The sequence below is a fragment of the Exophiala aquamarina genome (assembly GCF_000709125.1).
Source record: "Exophiala aquamarina CBS 119918 chromosome Unknown aczIA-supercont1.49, whole genome shotgun sequence".
In the NCBI taxonomy this organism is placed as follows: domain Eukaryota; kingdom Fungi; phylum Ascomycota; class Eurotiomycetes; order Chaetothyriales; family Herpotrichiellaceae; genus Exophiala; species Exophiala aquamarina.
The window spans coordinates 6957-20494 of NW_013550539.1; the positions used below are offsets into that span (position 1 = coordinate 6957).

Genomic DNA, 13538 nt, shown 5'->3' on the forward strand with positions numbered 1-13538 from the left:
TTTCATCATTTCTAATGCCATCAAGGATGTTATTGTACGGAGCTTACATCTGGGCGTTGACCGTGCTCGTCGTGTCGGCCACGGTCCCTATCCGTTCGCGGCCTCTACAGTGGCATGATTGGTTCTCTAGTAGCATGACTAGAGCCACTACAAAGCCGGTCATCACAACACCAATGACCACGACACTGGTCGCCACGACCTTGATCATTACGTCTGTCCCCACCACGGTGATATTCACTACCACGCAAACTCTACCATCATCTTCACCTGGCAACACCGCCACCATCACCCCCTCTGTTTCCTCCTCCACTGTACTGGCCTCCTCTTCCTCCTCAGAGACCTCTAGCTCCTCTTGCACGACGACCCTAGTGGCGACGCATCCCGATAACTCGACTTCGGTTGGGACTGAACCCAGCTCGTCCTCGGGCACGACTGGACCCGCGCCCTGCTACGGTTGTAGCTTCACCGTCGCCACCACGTGCGAGGTCGTGTACACCACTTGGCAAGACCAGCAATCACAGTGGTACACCAGTCAGACCACGATCACTTGGGCCACCACAGTTTCCCAGGAGGTGGAAGCGCCGCACGCCGACTCGTCGACCGCGACGGCAAGTTCTGTCGCTTCTACGGCCAGTGTTCTTTCTTCGATCGTTTCGGCCGGATCCAGGCCGGCAACCAGCGCCACTTCGATGCCGAATGTGCCTCTGCTTGGCACCGCGACTATGGGGTCGGTGGCGCTGCTGCGCATATTTTGTATTGCCACTGGGGTGTTGCTCTGGCGCTGAGAGGAACCACAGAGGATGGAAGTCGTGCTTCGGCCAGCGGTTCCTTATCAATTGTCAAATCCACGAGTGTAATGTATCCGTATTTGGTGAAAGTGTAACCCACTGCCTAGGCGTGGTCCGTTCGTCTTGGTGGCCCCGGGCGATGCGATAGTGGAAGGTGTGGAGCCACGAAGGGCCATTCGTTTTAGATCGAGCTCCGGTGAGGTTCCGTGGCTCCCCCTCGACGTGGCTGTGAACATATATTCGCTCTGGCGAGGTCAAAATCGCAATGGGACGACCGCACTTCGGCGGAGGGGAAAGATTTTCGCTAGAATTAAAATCCAACAGTCCCAAGACTATCACGTCCCCTTGGCCCGTAGCGCATCGATCTATGGCGGATTCCGGATGGAATACTCCGTGGTGACCCTGCCATACTTGTCTTTATCGTGTGGGGTGGGCTTTTGAACTGTTTCATTCCTAAGACGAAGTGGATGTGGAAAAAATTACGTCGACTCCGAGGCTTCCGGCATGTGTGGACACAGACACAAACAAGCCCATGTCAGCCACCAATGAGTTAGGGTCCACTAGCGCAAGCTCGACGATGCGACCCCTGCATTTTGTCTTTGCTGGGGCAGCAAACCTCCTCGAATGACTGCCTCTGGCGTTGATGGCTTCCTCTTTCGGCAAAGGCAAAGCGGGCTAGGCCCGGTCGCGGTCGGCTGAAGCCACCTGGCGAAAGGCGGCCGCTTCAGCCAAACTATCTTTGCGAACACGGGGCCCCATCGTTGGCCCCGGCCTTCTAGCATTGACACTATGGACGACGGAACTGCATGACTCCTCGGTGATGATCACCACCGCTGGCTCATCCTCGCCCGAGTCGGACTTCAACCTGTCATGTCAGAGGCGACGTGATAGCCTGAGCTATCGAATGCAGCGCTGGCGGAGAACCCAAAGGCCCCAGGATGTCGGCCTCGAAAAAAGGATTTCAAGGGCGTGGTGGGTAAGCTTCAATGCCCAGCCCCTAAGATATGGGGTCGTAAGATAAATTTCCGGGCTCTAAACTTTATTTCGACCTCCACCGCAATTTTCATACGCCCCAGCCACTACCACTGCTCCGATACCCTCCTCCCCGGATCCACAAGTTCCGACCCGCTTTGCATCCATTCACCTCAGCACCCCGTTGGTGCAGCCGGGAGTAGTCGCCACCATCTTCCAAGTTTACCCGCCAGGAGGCCTGAATCTCGCGTCTCCGGGCCAGTCCTGCCACCCGTGATGGGACGCTCGGTAGGAGCGCTCAATCTCTATCGTACAGACAGACTGTGGAGAAGAACGGGGATGCAAGGAGATGAGTTGGTGACGGCCCCTGGCATGCAGCCGCCGTTGAAGACCGGTCCACTGCCCACGACATTCTCGAAGCGACAGGGGTGCTCGACACGACCAGATTCATATTTCCTCGGCAACGTCGAGCCAAGAAGCGCTCCCCGGGACGGTGAGAGCAACGCGGTCGGTGGGGTGACGTGGAGCACAAGCGCACCGTCCATGAACATCACCTCCGCCACCTGTTCACAGGCACAGTCGCAAGTCAGGATGTCCGATAAGTTCACACGCAATTGAACATGAAAAGGGAAGTGGGAAGGTCACGGAAGGGGGTGAAAACAGGCCAGCTAGAGGCGGTATTGTGATCACCGGTCTAGGTCTCAATGATTAAACTAAGATACCCCGGACCAGCCAGGAGTTATAGCGGGGCAGGTAGCCAAGGGCTGCGTGATAGCCACGAGGCCGGGACCGAGCCCCGGCGGAGTGATCCACTCCCTCTATCTGGGGATACGAAACAGGTTGGTTATCATAAGGTATAGCTCGGAAATCGTTGAAGTTGAAAAGATTGCAGGCAGTCATCGAGGGCCATCCTGGACTGCAGGGGCGTGACCCGGACCCCTACGACGAACCGCAAACCATCCCATTGGGCCGTTTTTGGGGTGCACGAGCTTGAACACGCAATCGAAGTCGGGGTGACTCGGTCGGAGCGTAAGCGCTTGAGTTATCGGGTCGGTGGCAGAAGGACCTCCTTGACTACCGAGATTTCCTCTGCGGGTCTTGAAAAGCTCGGGGTGGTCCCAGAACATGTAATAGGTCGAAACCGCCTCAGGGCGAGCGTCCGTGAAAATTCGCTCCGTGTCGACAGGCGTGACCTCCGCGCTCCATTTCAACGCGTGGATAGCGACCGTGATGCCTTCTTCGAGGCAAACCTCCCACCGCTTCTTGTCGAGGGTGTAGGGTCGACGTAAGCAGTCCAGGAAGGTGTCGATGTCGTACCGGAGATCTCCGTGCAGGTCAAAATCCGCGAGTAAAAGGTACAGATTAGCCTGTCCACCCGCCAGGCCTGGGAGGTCCGTCCCAATCAGCGTTGGGCACGCGCCGAGTTTGGCAGCCTTCTTGAGCCAGTCAGCCTTCTCAAAGATCCGATGCCAAGCTCGCCCGCGGATCCTCGGGTCCTTGCCACACAGCAGTCGACATAAAGCGAGACCGATGGAATTTAGGCGCCCTCGAATAGGGACGAGTTTCTCCCGTGCTGCATGTAACATGGTGCGGGTTGTCACAATCCAGAGGATAAAATAACACGGCAGTTCATAGGAGGTAGGGGGCCTTCTTTATATGACCCGTGAGTTGCACCGTACCACGTCACCAATGAGCGTCTATAGGGCCGGGATTGGCTCATTCGACCTCAGTTTTCCGATGAAAGCCCATGTAAAGTGATAAGCCCATAGGTAAATTACTGTACGACCGCTCATCGAGACCGAGTTCATGCTCACTGCCCGCCAATTGACAAACACTCCATTCCGAAGAATCTCATGGACCCGAGACCATTATTCCTACTGTCATTTCATTGCCACATTACCCCGACTGCATGTGCGTGGCAGCGGGCCATCGGATACGGCTCCGTCGAATGTCGGGAAAGGCGGTGAATACCTTGGAGAATGTCCTCTCTCTGGCACGGTGGTGAGCCTCTGTCTCTGGGACCTGAGAACTTGCAGAAGAGGTATGGGGTGAGACGCGATGCAGCCCCTTGTTCTCATTGGATGGCTCTCCGACTGGCCTTTCCATTGATGTCCCTGTAGACCAATGGTGTGAAATTGGATCGAACACATAGACCTTTTGTAGCCCGAGACCGCATGCATTTCTGGCGAGTGGAGATCGACGGACGACGTCGGAGTCCGACGGGCATTCTTCCAACGGATCGTACTTCTTGGCTTAGGAATCCCCAACTGACAGCGACCGATCTAGGCTGATGGTTCGCTGGGACATAACTGGCCAGGAAGAATCGGCCAATCAACCCTTGTCTTCCTGGTGCACCCTGGAACCAACAGGAATGGCCTTTCAAGCCTCTCGTTGGCCGTAGGGCACTTTGTCCGTCATTGGACTAAGGGGGCGTGAGTGCCAGAGAAGGACGTCTTAAGAGTCCTCGTGCCACTCTGTTACAGTACTATACATACTGTAGCTCTGCACTTTCTTATATTTGGGGACGCATAGATTGACACCGGTCCAAGCCCATTTCCATTTGGCTTCGAAGACGTTTTTCGACTCGATGCACCGCCTCGTCTTCGTAACGACCTAGGCTGCAAAGATGGTCACTCCTCCCCACGCTATGCCCAACGACACCCGTCTAGCCATGACGGTCTATGGCGTGCTGGGCGACCCCGTGCCCATAGGCCATGAGGAGCGGAGTAGGAACGACCACGATGGTGGATACGCGAACTGACCTCTAGGCGTCAGCCGAATGGTTCTATTACGCTGAGGCCATAGACATGGATGTGATGCTTCATTTATCCACTCGCCAGTTGTATCGGTACGTGTTGCGGTCTGCCAGTCCGTCGCTTCAACGTTAGGGACGGGCAGGAAAGCTAGCCGGGCCCCTCACGTGACATGCCGGCCTCGGAGCTGCAAGACCTCTCCGGGCCCGCGCTAAGAATAATAAGTACGTCGCCTCCCTTGCCTTTCGAATGATGTTCACTCCCTGTACCCGAGTGCTCGTTTCCCCTCTTAACGTGTAGCACTCGTTGACATTATCCCTATCCAGGGGAGGCGTTCGTCTCGTCCTTCATCACGCTCGGTGGGCGCTATACCTGACGCGACAGCGTCTCTCTTCACGGCGGTCGGAGCGAAAATGATATTGTATAAACTGGTGATCCTAGGAGATGGAGGTGTTGGCAAGACGGCGCTCACCATCCAGGTAGGTTTTGCCATGTACCATCCTCACATGCCCGTTTCGCTGACCCAATATCCAGTTATATCTCAACCACTTCGTTGAAACATACGATCCCACCATCGAAGATTCGTATCGGAAACAGGCAGTGATAGATCAGCAAGCGTGCATACTAGAAGTATTGGACACTGCAGGTCAAGAAGAATACACGACAATGCGGGATCAATGGATACGAGACGGCGAGGGTGTTATCCTCGTCTACAGTATAACTTCTTGGAAATCTTTCAAAAAAATTCGGACATTATATTCTCAGGTACAAAGGGTCAAGGAATCTGGACATCAACACTCTCCCACAGGTGCCAACTGCCTTCCAACACCGGTCAGTGGTCAACCGACCCACGCCCGTCCCGTTCCAGTCATGCTGGTGGGGAACAAAAGTGACAAGCGTCACGAACGAGAAGTGTCAGCCCAAGAAGGACAGGCACTGGCCAAAGAGCTCGGCTGCGAATTCGTCGAGGCATCGGCTAAGAACTGCATTAACGTCGAGAAGGCTTTTTACGACGTTGTTCGGCAGTTGAGAAGACAGCGACAAGCACCTCTGAGACAGGTCGATTCAAGTAAAGGATCTACATGTGGGACTTCTCCGGACCCACGCCATCAACCAGCTTACCGTGAACACACTAAGCGACGTGGTATCAAGTGCATCATTTTGTGAATGCGACCCACCCAAGATATATCCGGGAGGGGCGACAACAAGACCAGACAGAGCCAGAAGAGCGGGGAAGACGGTGACCGATCATGGACCATGCGGGCGATTCGGTAGGATCTTAGAGATTGTCCGCTGCCTGCTCCGTTGAACACATCTTGGTGCGATGTCCACGCTGATGGTGCTGAGATAGAATTCCGAGTAATTGCGAAGTGGGAGAATCAGAATTGGCAGACGACCCGTGTACGTTGTCGGTAGTCAGCGGGTTTAACCCGATCATGGTAGCCCTCCCTCGTAGGTCCTGCAAGACACCGTCGTCGAAGGCCTGCAATTCCGCGCCAACCAGTGTACCCGATTCAGTTTCGCGTCGCCTCAAGTTATGAGGCTGCCAATATCGGGCAAAATCTCTTCTGAACCCGCTTGAAATGCTCTTGGACTTGGAAGCTCGGGTGAACACGTGCCCAATCTTCGAAGGCTACCAGTCCATCCTGGTTTAACACCACCAAATCCCGCAGATGGGAAGAGGGGTTGCCCATCGTAAGGGTGTCCCAGCCGGCGGCCCTGGCCACTTCGACCTCCGTCGGGTGACCCGGTCCCTGACCCTTATCGAGCCATTTTATCGTCCCCAGCACGTGTCGGGACTGTTTGACTCTCGACATGACGTAGTCGTCGCTCGACGGCGGGCGGGAATGGACACACCAGCCGGCCTGGTGGAGAGTCAATCGGGTGTAGTGGTAAAGGGCGTACAACGCGACGACCTCTGCCGACCGCACCTGATCACTGCATCCTCGCTGGTCGTTATGGGTGAACACCCGTTGGTACCAGGTATTGAGTCTGTCTGTGATCTGAAGGGGGCAATGCGGCTCCGTAGCGGCGTCACCCTTGACCACCTTCGCAAAGATGTCGGCCAGCTCGGTGAGGCATTCGAGGAGGTTCATACCCGACCAGTCCTCCGACTGCCGACCATCACCATCTTCCAAAACTCTCGTCGAGTACCGGGGACTAGTCGCGCAGCTTGGCCCGGGAAGGGCGATAAGGGTATCGTACCTGGGATCCCAAGGGCAGCCAGCGGGGATGTGACTCGATAGCACACGTCGCAGGTGGTCCATTGGGGGGCATGGGCCTCCTGTCGGCCGTGTCAGATCTACCAGCAAGCGAGGATCGTCACGATTCTTCCCCAATTCTTGATTGGCAAAATCTAGGAATGTTGTGACGGGGCGCTCCCCGTCCTTGCCTCCAGGCGTCCCTAGCCGCGAGATCACAAAGTATAGCATGATGTCAGCCGATGACTTAGTGGTGCTGACCGTCGCCCAATCCGTGCAAGCCTCCTTCGGGACGGCGTTTGCCGTCGTATAATCAGCGTAGGTGACGTAGTTCACCACGTACCCCAAGGCGAAGTGGGAATCGCACCAGCCTGGGCACGTCGGGGCCTCTGTCTCGGTCATTACCCGTCCGGGAGAAGAGACAGGACTCCGCAGTGTGTGTGGGCGGAGGACATGCAACTCGCGGTCCCACGAGATCGGGCAACTGGAGACTTCCACATGTGTCGAAGGACGATCGTCGGAGCATCGGATCGAAGAGTCGTCTATGGACACAATATGTGGTACCGTGGCCTGCCGGTGACGCCTGTCCCAGTCTTCACTGTGGGTTTCTTCGTCGGTCGAGTGGCTGCGAGAAGAATCTAGCGTACGTGTTTGGTCGATAGGATCAAAGATCTTTCGTAATACATCCTTGAAGGATGGTAGAGATTGGGTGGCTGTGTTGAGCTGGTCGGCGAGTAGAGACATGAATCCTGGTGGAATAATATGAGGATCTCAGCACGGGCAGTGTCCTACCTCGAAGCGACCAAAAAATCAGATACCGCTCAGAAGCAGGCTTTTGATGCAGTGAGAATTTCACAGGGAATTTGCCCTTTAGTATACTCCGTACGAGCCAAGTGGTAAGTGCCGAGCCTGAACATGAGGCGAATATCAGGCACGACCCGTCCCTAGACTCGAGTATATTTGTGTTTAAAGAGGTCAGCAGCGCTGCGCCTCCCTCCCAGCCAGTAATATCATCCAATGAGAATGAGGGTTGCCGAAGATTGGGGATCCAAGTCGAAGGGAGCTTGAGGCTCTGTCTCACCGCCCTTCGGTCTCCTTGAGCTAGCTGGGGCGGTCCTCCGTACTCTGTTCACCGGTTACAAGGCCAGCCCAATTCGACGCACCTTGGCCTGTGAAAAGGCAACCAGCTTGAGGCCCTTGATAAACTAGAAGGCTCAATCATATCGTATTTCCATGGCCTGTTCACTTTTTAGGTGATCCACTTGCGCCATAACGGGACTTCTGACTGACTGGGCGTGATCGAAGGCAGCGACTTCTTCCCTCGTACCGGATGAGATCTATCATCTCCTCCTGTAGCTCTGAGAACTTGTCGGTCCGGACGATTGATGTGAAAGGTGGAGTAGCCCATCACTCATCGCAGCTTCTGTACAGAGTGCAAAGCAAGGATATAACGAAGACCGTTGCCAAGCACGAAATCGAGTGGACCTACCGACCTTCTAGTCACGTGCATCTCGCCTGCCCCATCGGGCGGCAGGGCTTCAATCTGCAGGCCTAGTCGCGTCCACGTTGTCATCTTTTGGGCTTCAATGTGCTGGCTCTCGTCACGCGCCAGCACACACAGCCAAATTCAGCGACATTGCGTATATTCCACCTTCACTAGCTCCATCCTGACACCGCTTGCTTCCGACCCGGATCAGAGCTCTTTCGCGCTAGGCTGTCTCTGCAATTTAACTGGAAATCCGTGGTCTGCACTTCCCAACCTGCCTACAATGTGGCTTGACATGAATGGCGCCGAAGCCTCCGTACACTCGACGTACACGGTGCCCAGGCCAGCCTTGGCGAGGTGGTGGCGAGAAATGAACGAGCGCCGACCGTGGAAGACCAAGCTCTGGAAAGAAACGTCATGTCGATCCCACAACGCCGACCAAAAGCCCAGCGTCCCCGCGCGCTGAGCAGCGCAAATATATCGAAACCTGCTCAAGAAAGCGCTGGCAGAGTGGGAGGCTTCGCTTGGGTCCAAGCATCCACTCACGGAAAAGGTGCAGGACAACCTATGATGGATAGAAGAAGAGACGGGCACTTTACTGGTATGTACGGGGCCCCCTTCAGGGGATGGAAGTGGTGGATGGACCCATCTACTATGGTGTTATTAAAGTTGATGCCTGGAAGAGAGACACCTGGCGAAGGGCAGCAAGCACGGCGTAGCACGGCGTCGCAGTACGTAGGGGGCCTCGCGGTACGATGGCGGTCTCATGGCGACGGCAAGGCAACAATCACTCCCAGATCTCCATGGTAAAAGATCCGATTCAGAGGCCGAAAGGCCGCTATGGACGGCCAACAAGGCGCAGTGCCCATAACCATCAAAAACGCGGTGGGAGCCCAGGGTGAATTTTGCGTGTAGTGCCCATTACGCCAATATCGATTGCGAGCAAGGTATGGGCCAGATCTATCGTGAGGAATAAGTTGTCCACAAAATACTACGTATGTAGTAGTAGAATCGGGGTTCCGGAGTTCCTCGCAAAGCCCCTGTACCACTTGATAAGTGGGAGCAAGTTTAACAGGGTGTGCTTTGCCGAAGGATCGATATAGCCTTGCTTTATCACCAATTGCCTCAGGGCCTTGCTAGCCGATGTGGAATAGACAGGTCCACGTATATCCACCTGAACAGCCTAATTGCCAGGTCTTATATCCCTCCGGTATTGGCTTATTCTTTAGCAAAACCTTGTCCTTGGAGCGCCCCGTAAAAAGAGTCATTCCCTTTCGTGAACGGCAACTCATGTAGACGGTTTAACCGCACTCTGACAGTTTTTACGTATTAAAGAGGTTAGCGACGTAAGGCGATGCCAGTACGACTGCTCCTGGGTGAGTAGTTGATTATTGATCGAGAAATGACGGTGGATTTGATGCCTTTGATTACTGCTCATCCAGGACCCTAAATGGTGGCCTTTATGTACCAGGCGCGAGACTCTCCCAGTAACTCTTTGTCGCCTTTTCTGGGTGTCTAGCCATATAAATCGCGATGGCAAGCCTATGGCAAAAGCTTACAGGATCAATTGGTTTCCATGGACGGGCCCACCGCGGCGCAGGCACGTGAGTTGCTGCTCTACAAATTACCTCTAAGGCCTCGGCGCCGCCTAAGTACTTGTGTTGATAACTCGCGTTTTGAGGTGGCACGCGCTAACCCAAAAGAGCACCCCACCTGGATGCTTCAAGTCACGCTGGGGTAAATTTACTATCTTCATAGTGATTCTGGTGTGGAGCTCCATGCTTTGTCCGCGACAATGTCCCTCCTGTCCCACAACGGTTCAATCCCACGTTGAAGGATATCGTGTTGTCCCTCTTTTCTTATTCGTTATCGGTTGTCTTTTACCACAGATGGCTGTCGACCGAAACGGCTCTTGCCCGAGCTGCGCAAGATGATATTAAAGCATTCTTTCCCTTTCTAACGCGACAGCCTCCTCTCGATTCGTCGGTGGTCCTTCCGGTGCCTCGCCGCAGGGGCTCATGGAGACTCTCAGAAACCGCCTGTACTGTTCTTGTCCTGCCCGGCAGAAGTGATGGGGGACAAGGCCACTATCTAAACCCGGTTAGATGCGAACCATCCCACGACAGCGACACCTCACTAGGGGAATTGGACTGGTTGCCTCGTATTGACCTCTACGAGGGGATATAGTCCTTCCCTCTTGTTCAACACCCTTTGCCCTCCCCCGCGCCCCCCTATTCCCCCAAATCTTTTCCGTCTCTGCCCCTCGCCACAATATGCCCTTCAGTCCGCGGCATAATTCGCCTGACCTTGGCCAGCGGAATGCCAGCTCAATAAAACCGGAACCATCGCCGAATCCGAAAGGAACGCGACCCTCGGGAAGTTCTCCGCTGGAGATCAAGGCCGAGTTTGACCCCGATCCCTTGACGCCGGCTGCAGAAGTATGTTACTAGCGAGAATTGATTCATGGTTGGAGTAGGGCGAGCTTCAAACCGGAGTTCTTTAAATCTGTGGATGGGGAGAAGGTCTGGAGGGGGTTGCCAGTAGAGTCCTTTTTATTGGAGCGGAGACTCAAGTAGGATCCTCATTGATTGTGAGGTAAGTATGGGCCTTGCGAGATCTTTGGGATACTCCCATGTTCCTTAGTACAGGTTTGCATATGGCGCTGTGCACGTAGGATTTACTACGGTTCTAGGCATGAATAAGCATTATGAAGGTTGGGAATCATGTACAATCAATATTTAATTCGTATATTAGATGCCCAAGTCAAGTGCGTCCGCGCGCTCACAAAGGTATCTGTAGCATAACATGAGACATGCACCCTATGTCTTGCCATTGCAAACTATACCGCTCACGAAGTGTCATGACGCTATTTGAAGCAATTCTTTCGGCGTCCTAGTCATGATTTCGAAGCCATAAGATCTTCTGTTCGAGGTCCTCGTAGTTACGCTCAACTTCGACGAAATCCTGTTGGGCCCCACTTGTTTGCATGAGAGGATGATGATGTTGAATCCAGCTCATTTTGTGTGCGACCACGACTGATTTGCAGCTTTGGAGGTATTTGAGTCGTCCGGAGTAGGAATTCCCTTCCGTGGGTGCCAGATATTTGTACTGGCAGTGCTCTGGCATAGACTTGAGATCGGTGGCCATAGAGTCTTTATCCTTCCAGTTCAAGGCCTTCACATCCGCCCAGGGTTCATCCCGGGTGACTTCAAGGAATTTCTCCCGTAATTCCAAACCCATAGTGGCGCCTCGCCGAAGGATTTTTTTCACCTTTCCCTGCCATGGCCATCCGTCGACTTGTTCGGCTAATGCGGCTTTCATCTGGACTGCACACATAGAACCCACTTTTGTCTCGGGCGATGACCAGTAGCCAAAATCAGGGATCAGCCATATATCCTTATCTTCCGCTCGTCCGGCATACCCCTAAAGGAGAACCGAAGGAATACGGTCATCTGTATTGAAAGCAAGTTCTATGTTTGGGAGAGGTTTAGGTGAGAAGAGGACAGCACGGTGTAAGGCGTGAAGCGTGGCGATTCCACGTGAGGAGATACCGCCTGTGGTTGCGATAACGTAAAGCTATATTGATCGAATATGGCTGATATGTTAGCATCAAACATACATTGAGGTTAGATACCGCCATAACATCTAGAAGGACATGGGGTACCTGTTGATCGTAAATCATAGCCCGAACATATCCATTTTGTTGTGGCACGGCATCCAGCTCATCAACGGTAACAGACGAATGCAGCCTGTCATTTATAGGTCTGTCAATTTTCCCAAAAAGCCCCGGAAAAGGCTGTTCGCATCGTTGCGAATTAAGCATCAGATTTTCTGCATCTCTCTTGAAGTTTCATAAGACATCACCATCCATCCTAGAGAATGACTATAGTCCGTCGGGACGTAGAAAGGGATTTGGTGGAATATGGGTCGACTTGTACCAAGAAATAAGGGTAAATGTAACAAAAATGGAGACAATCAATATGGGGGCTCGCTGGTTGAGCATCGTAGTAAAAGTCGCAACAGTGCGATCATAAAAGCTCCTTCTCCGAGTTGGCATCTTTACCAGCGGGGAGGCTGTGAAGGGTTGGGAGTTCCTTAGGTGATTGCTCAAAGGCAAGAAAGTCACGTGGCGGTTGCTACCTACAATATGCAAGATCTAAATTGTAAAGCTCATTGCAGGCTCACTAAGTTTTGGTTTCTTTGGGACAGTGGGTGTCTGTCCTGCTTCTGATGATTCGCATCATCCTTCAGCTTCTATATCTGCTTTCTGCTGGCAACCAGCATCCAATTTCCCCTTGCTGAGCGTCACCGAAGGCAAGGAATACATCGACTTGTTGAGACAGGTTCTGCTCTAGGTAATTACATACCGTCCCAGTCGATTTATACATACCAGATTCGGAACAGCATAGTCTGCCTAACGACGACGATGAATAGCCGAGGAGTTATGGACTGGAGAAAAGACAAGACGGGGATGGCATACTGTACCTTATGTATTCCACATTTACGTAAGTATCATAGTCGTCTGACAATAGACAGGCACGATTTACCTACCTGGAGCTTTTGGGCTTATGAAAAGGTCACAAGAACTTCAGCGAATCCTTGTTGCGTTGACTATCCCTAGATCTCGGACCTGGCTTTTACTGTATACTCACGCCATCAATGCACAAGTGGATGTGAAAATGTCCCCGATTTCCCTAAATATCGAATGTGTCTGTTCTATTTGCGCCATACTATATGTTTTTTACCTTTCCCACTTGAGGAAGGCCAGGCCTGGCTCGGTTGCCAGTGTCGGATCTCCACCAGAATGGCTCCTTCGCTGATGTCCGGGGAGCACCCCTCCGGTGGATCTTTCCTGCCTTGGGGTCAACATGTAGCCGGAGAACCACCGAGAGGCATACCACGAGACTCCTTATTCCGCGGGTACAATCCATCTCGTCAAGGTGTGGGGAGATATCCGTGGCCAACCTCCTGAGCAGATCTCGACACTTGGCCACGCTCGTGACCCGGGTGCCAATGCACCCGGATCTTGCTTCGAACCTTTGACAGCCAGGTCAACACAGGCAGCAGGACAGGAAATCGGCCAGCCACGCTCGCCCCGTCAGCCATCGCTTGAAACCGTGGTAGCCAGGGACCGCATTCTCCTCCGATGGCCACGCGCAGAGCTTCGGTGGCCCACCGCTCCCGAATGGTGCGGTGGCGGCCCCGAGGAACACCATCCGTTCCGGAATGTCCCCATCGTTGAGATCAGCCGATTCATTCAACTCCCACACTGGAGTGTCATGGAGAGCTGAACGCTCCTCCACGATCGTTTGCAGGGAATGGTGAGGCCGGCGAAGAC

The 13538-nt window shown here is 53.7% G+C and overlaps 3 protein-coding genes across 3 annotated transcripts; 1 reads left to right on the forward strand and 2 right to left on the reverse strand.

Annotated features, from left to right (window-relative positions):
* Positions 1 to 2656: 2656 nt before the first annotated feature.
* On the reverse strand, positions 2657 to 3346 carry A1O9_13053 (uncharacterized protein; the record flags this gene model as incomplete). Its single annotated transcript, XM_013398029.1, has 1 exon — positions 2657 to 3346. One exon carries the CDS (start codon positions 3344 to 3346, stop codon positions 2657 to 2659), a length of 690 nt encoding a protein of 229 aa, XP_013253483.1.
* A 1580-nt stretch (positions 3347 to 4926) lies between these two features.
* A1O9_13054 (Ras family, other) lies at positions 4927 to 5680 on the forward strand (the record flags this gene model as incomplete). Its single annotated transcript, XM_013398030.1, has 2 exons — positions 4927 to 4992; positions 5048 to 5680. 2 exons carry the CDS (start codon positions 4927 to 4929, stop codon positions 5678 to 5680), a joined length of 699 nt encoding a protein of 232 aa, XP_013253484.1.
* Positions 5681 to 11092: 5412 nt separating this feature from the next.
* On the reverse strand, positions 11093 to 11623 carry A1O9_13055 (uncharacterized protein; the record flags this gene model as incomplete). Its single annotated transcript, XM_013398031.1, has 1 exon — positions 11093 to 11623. A coding segment is annotated over one exon (531 nt), but the record flags the coding sequence as incomplete, so codon positions are not given.
* Positions 11624 to 13538: the final 1915 nt, after the last annotated feature.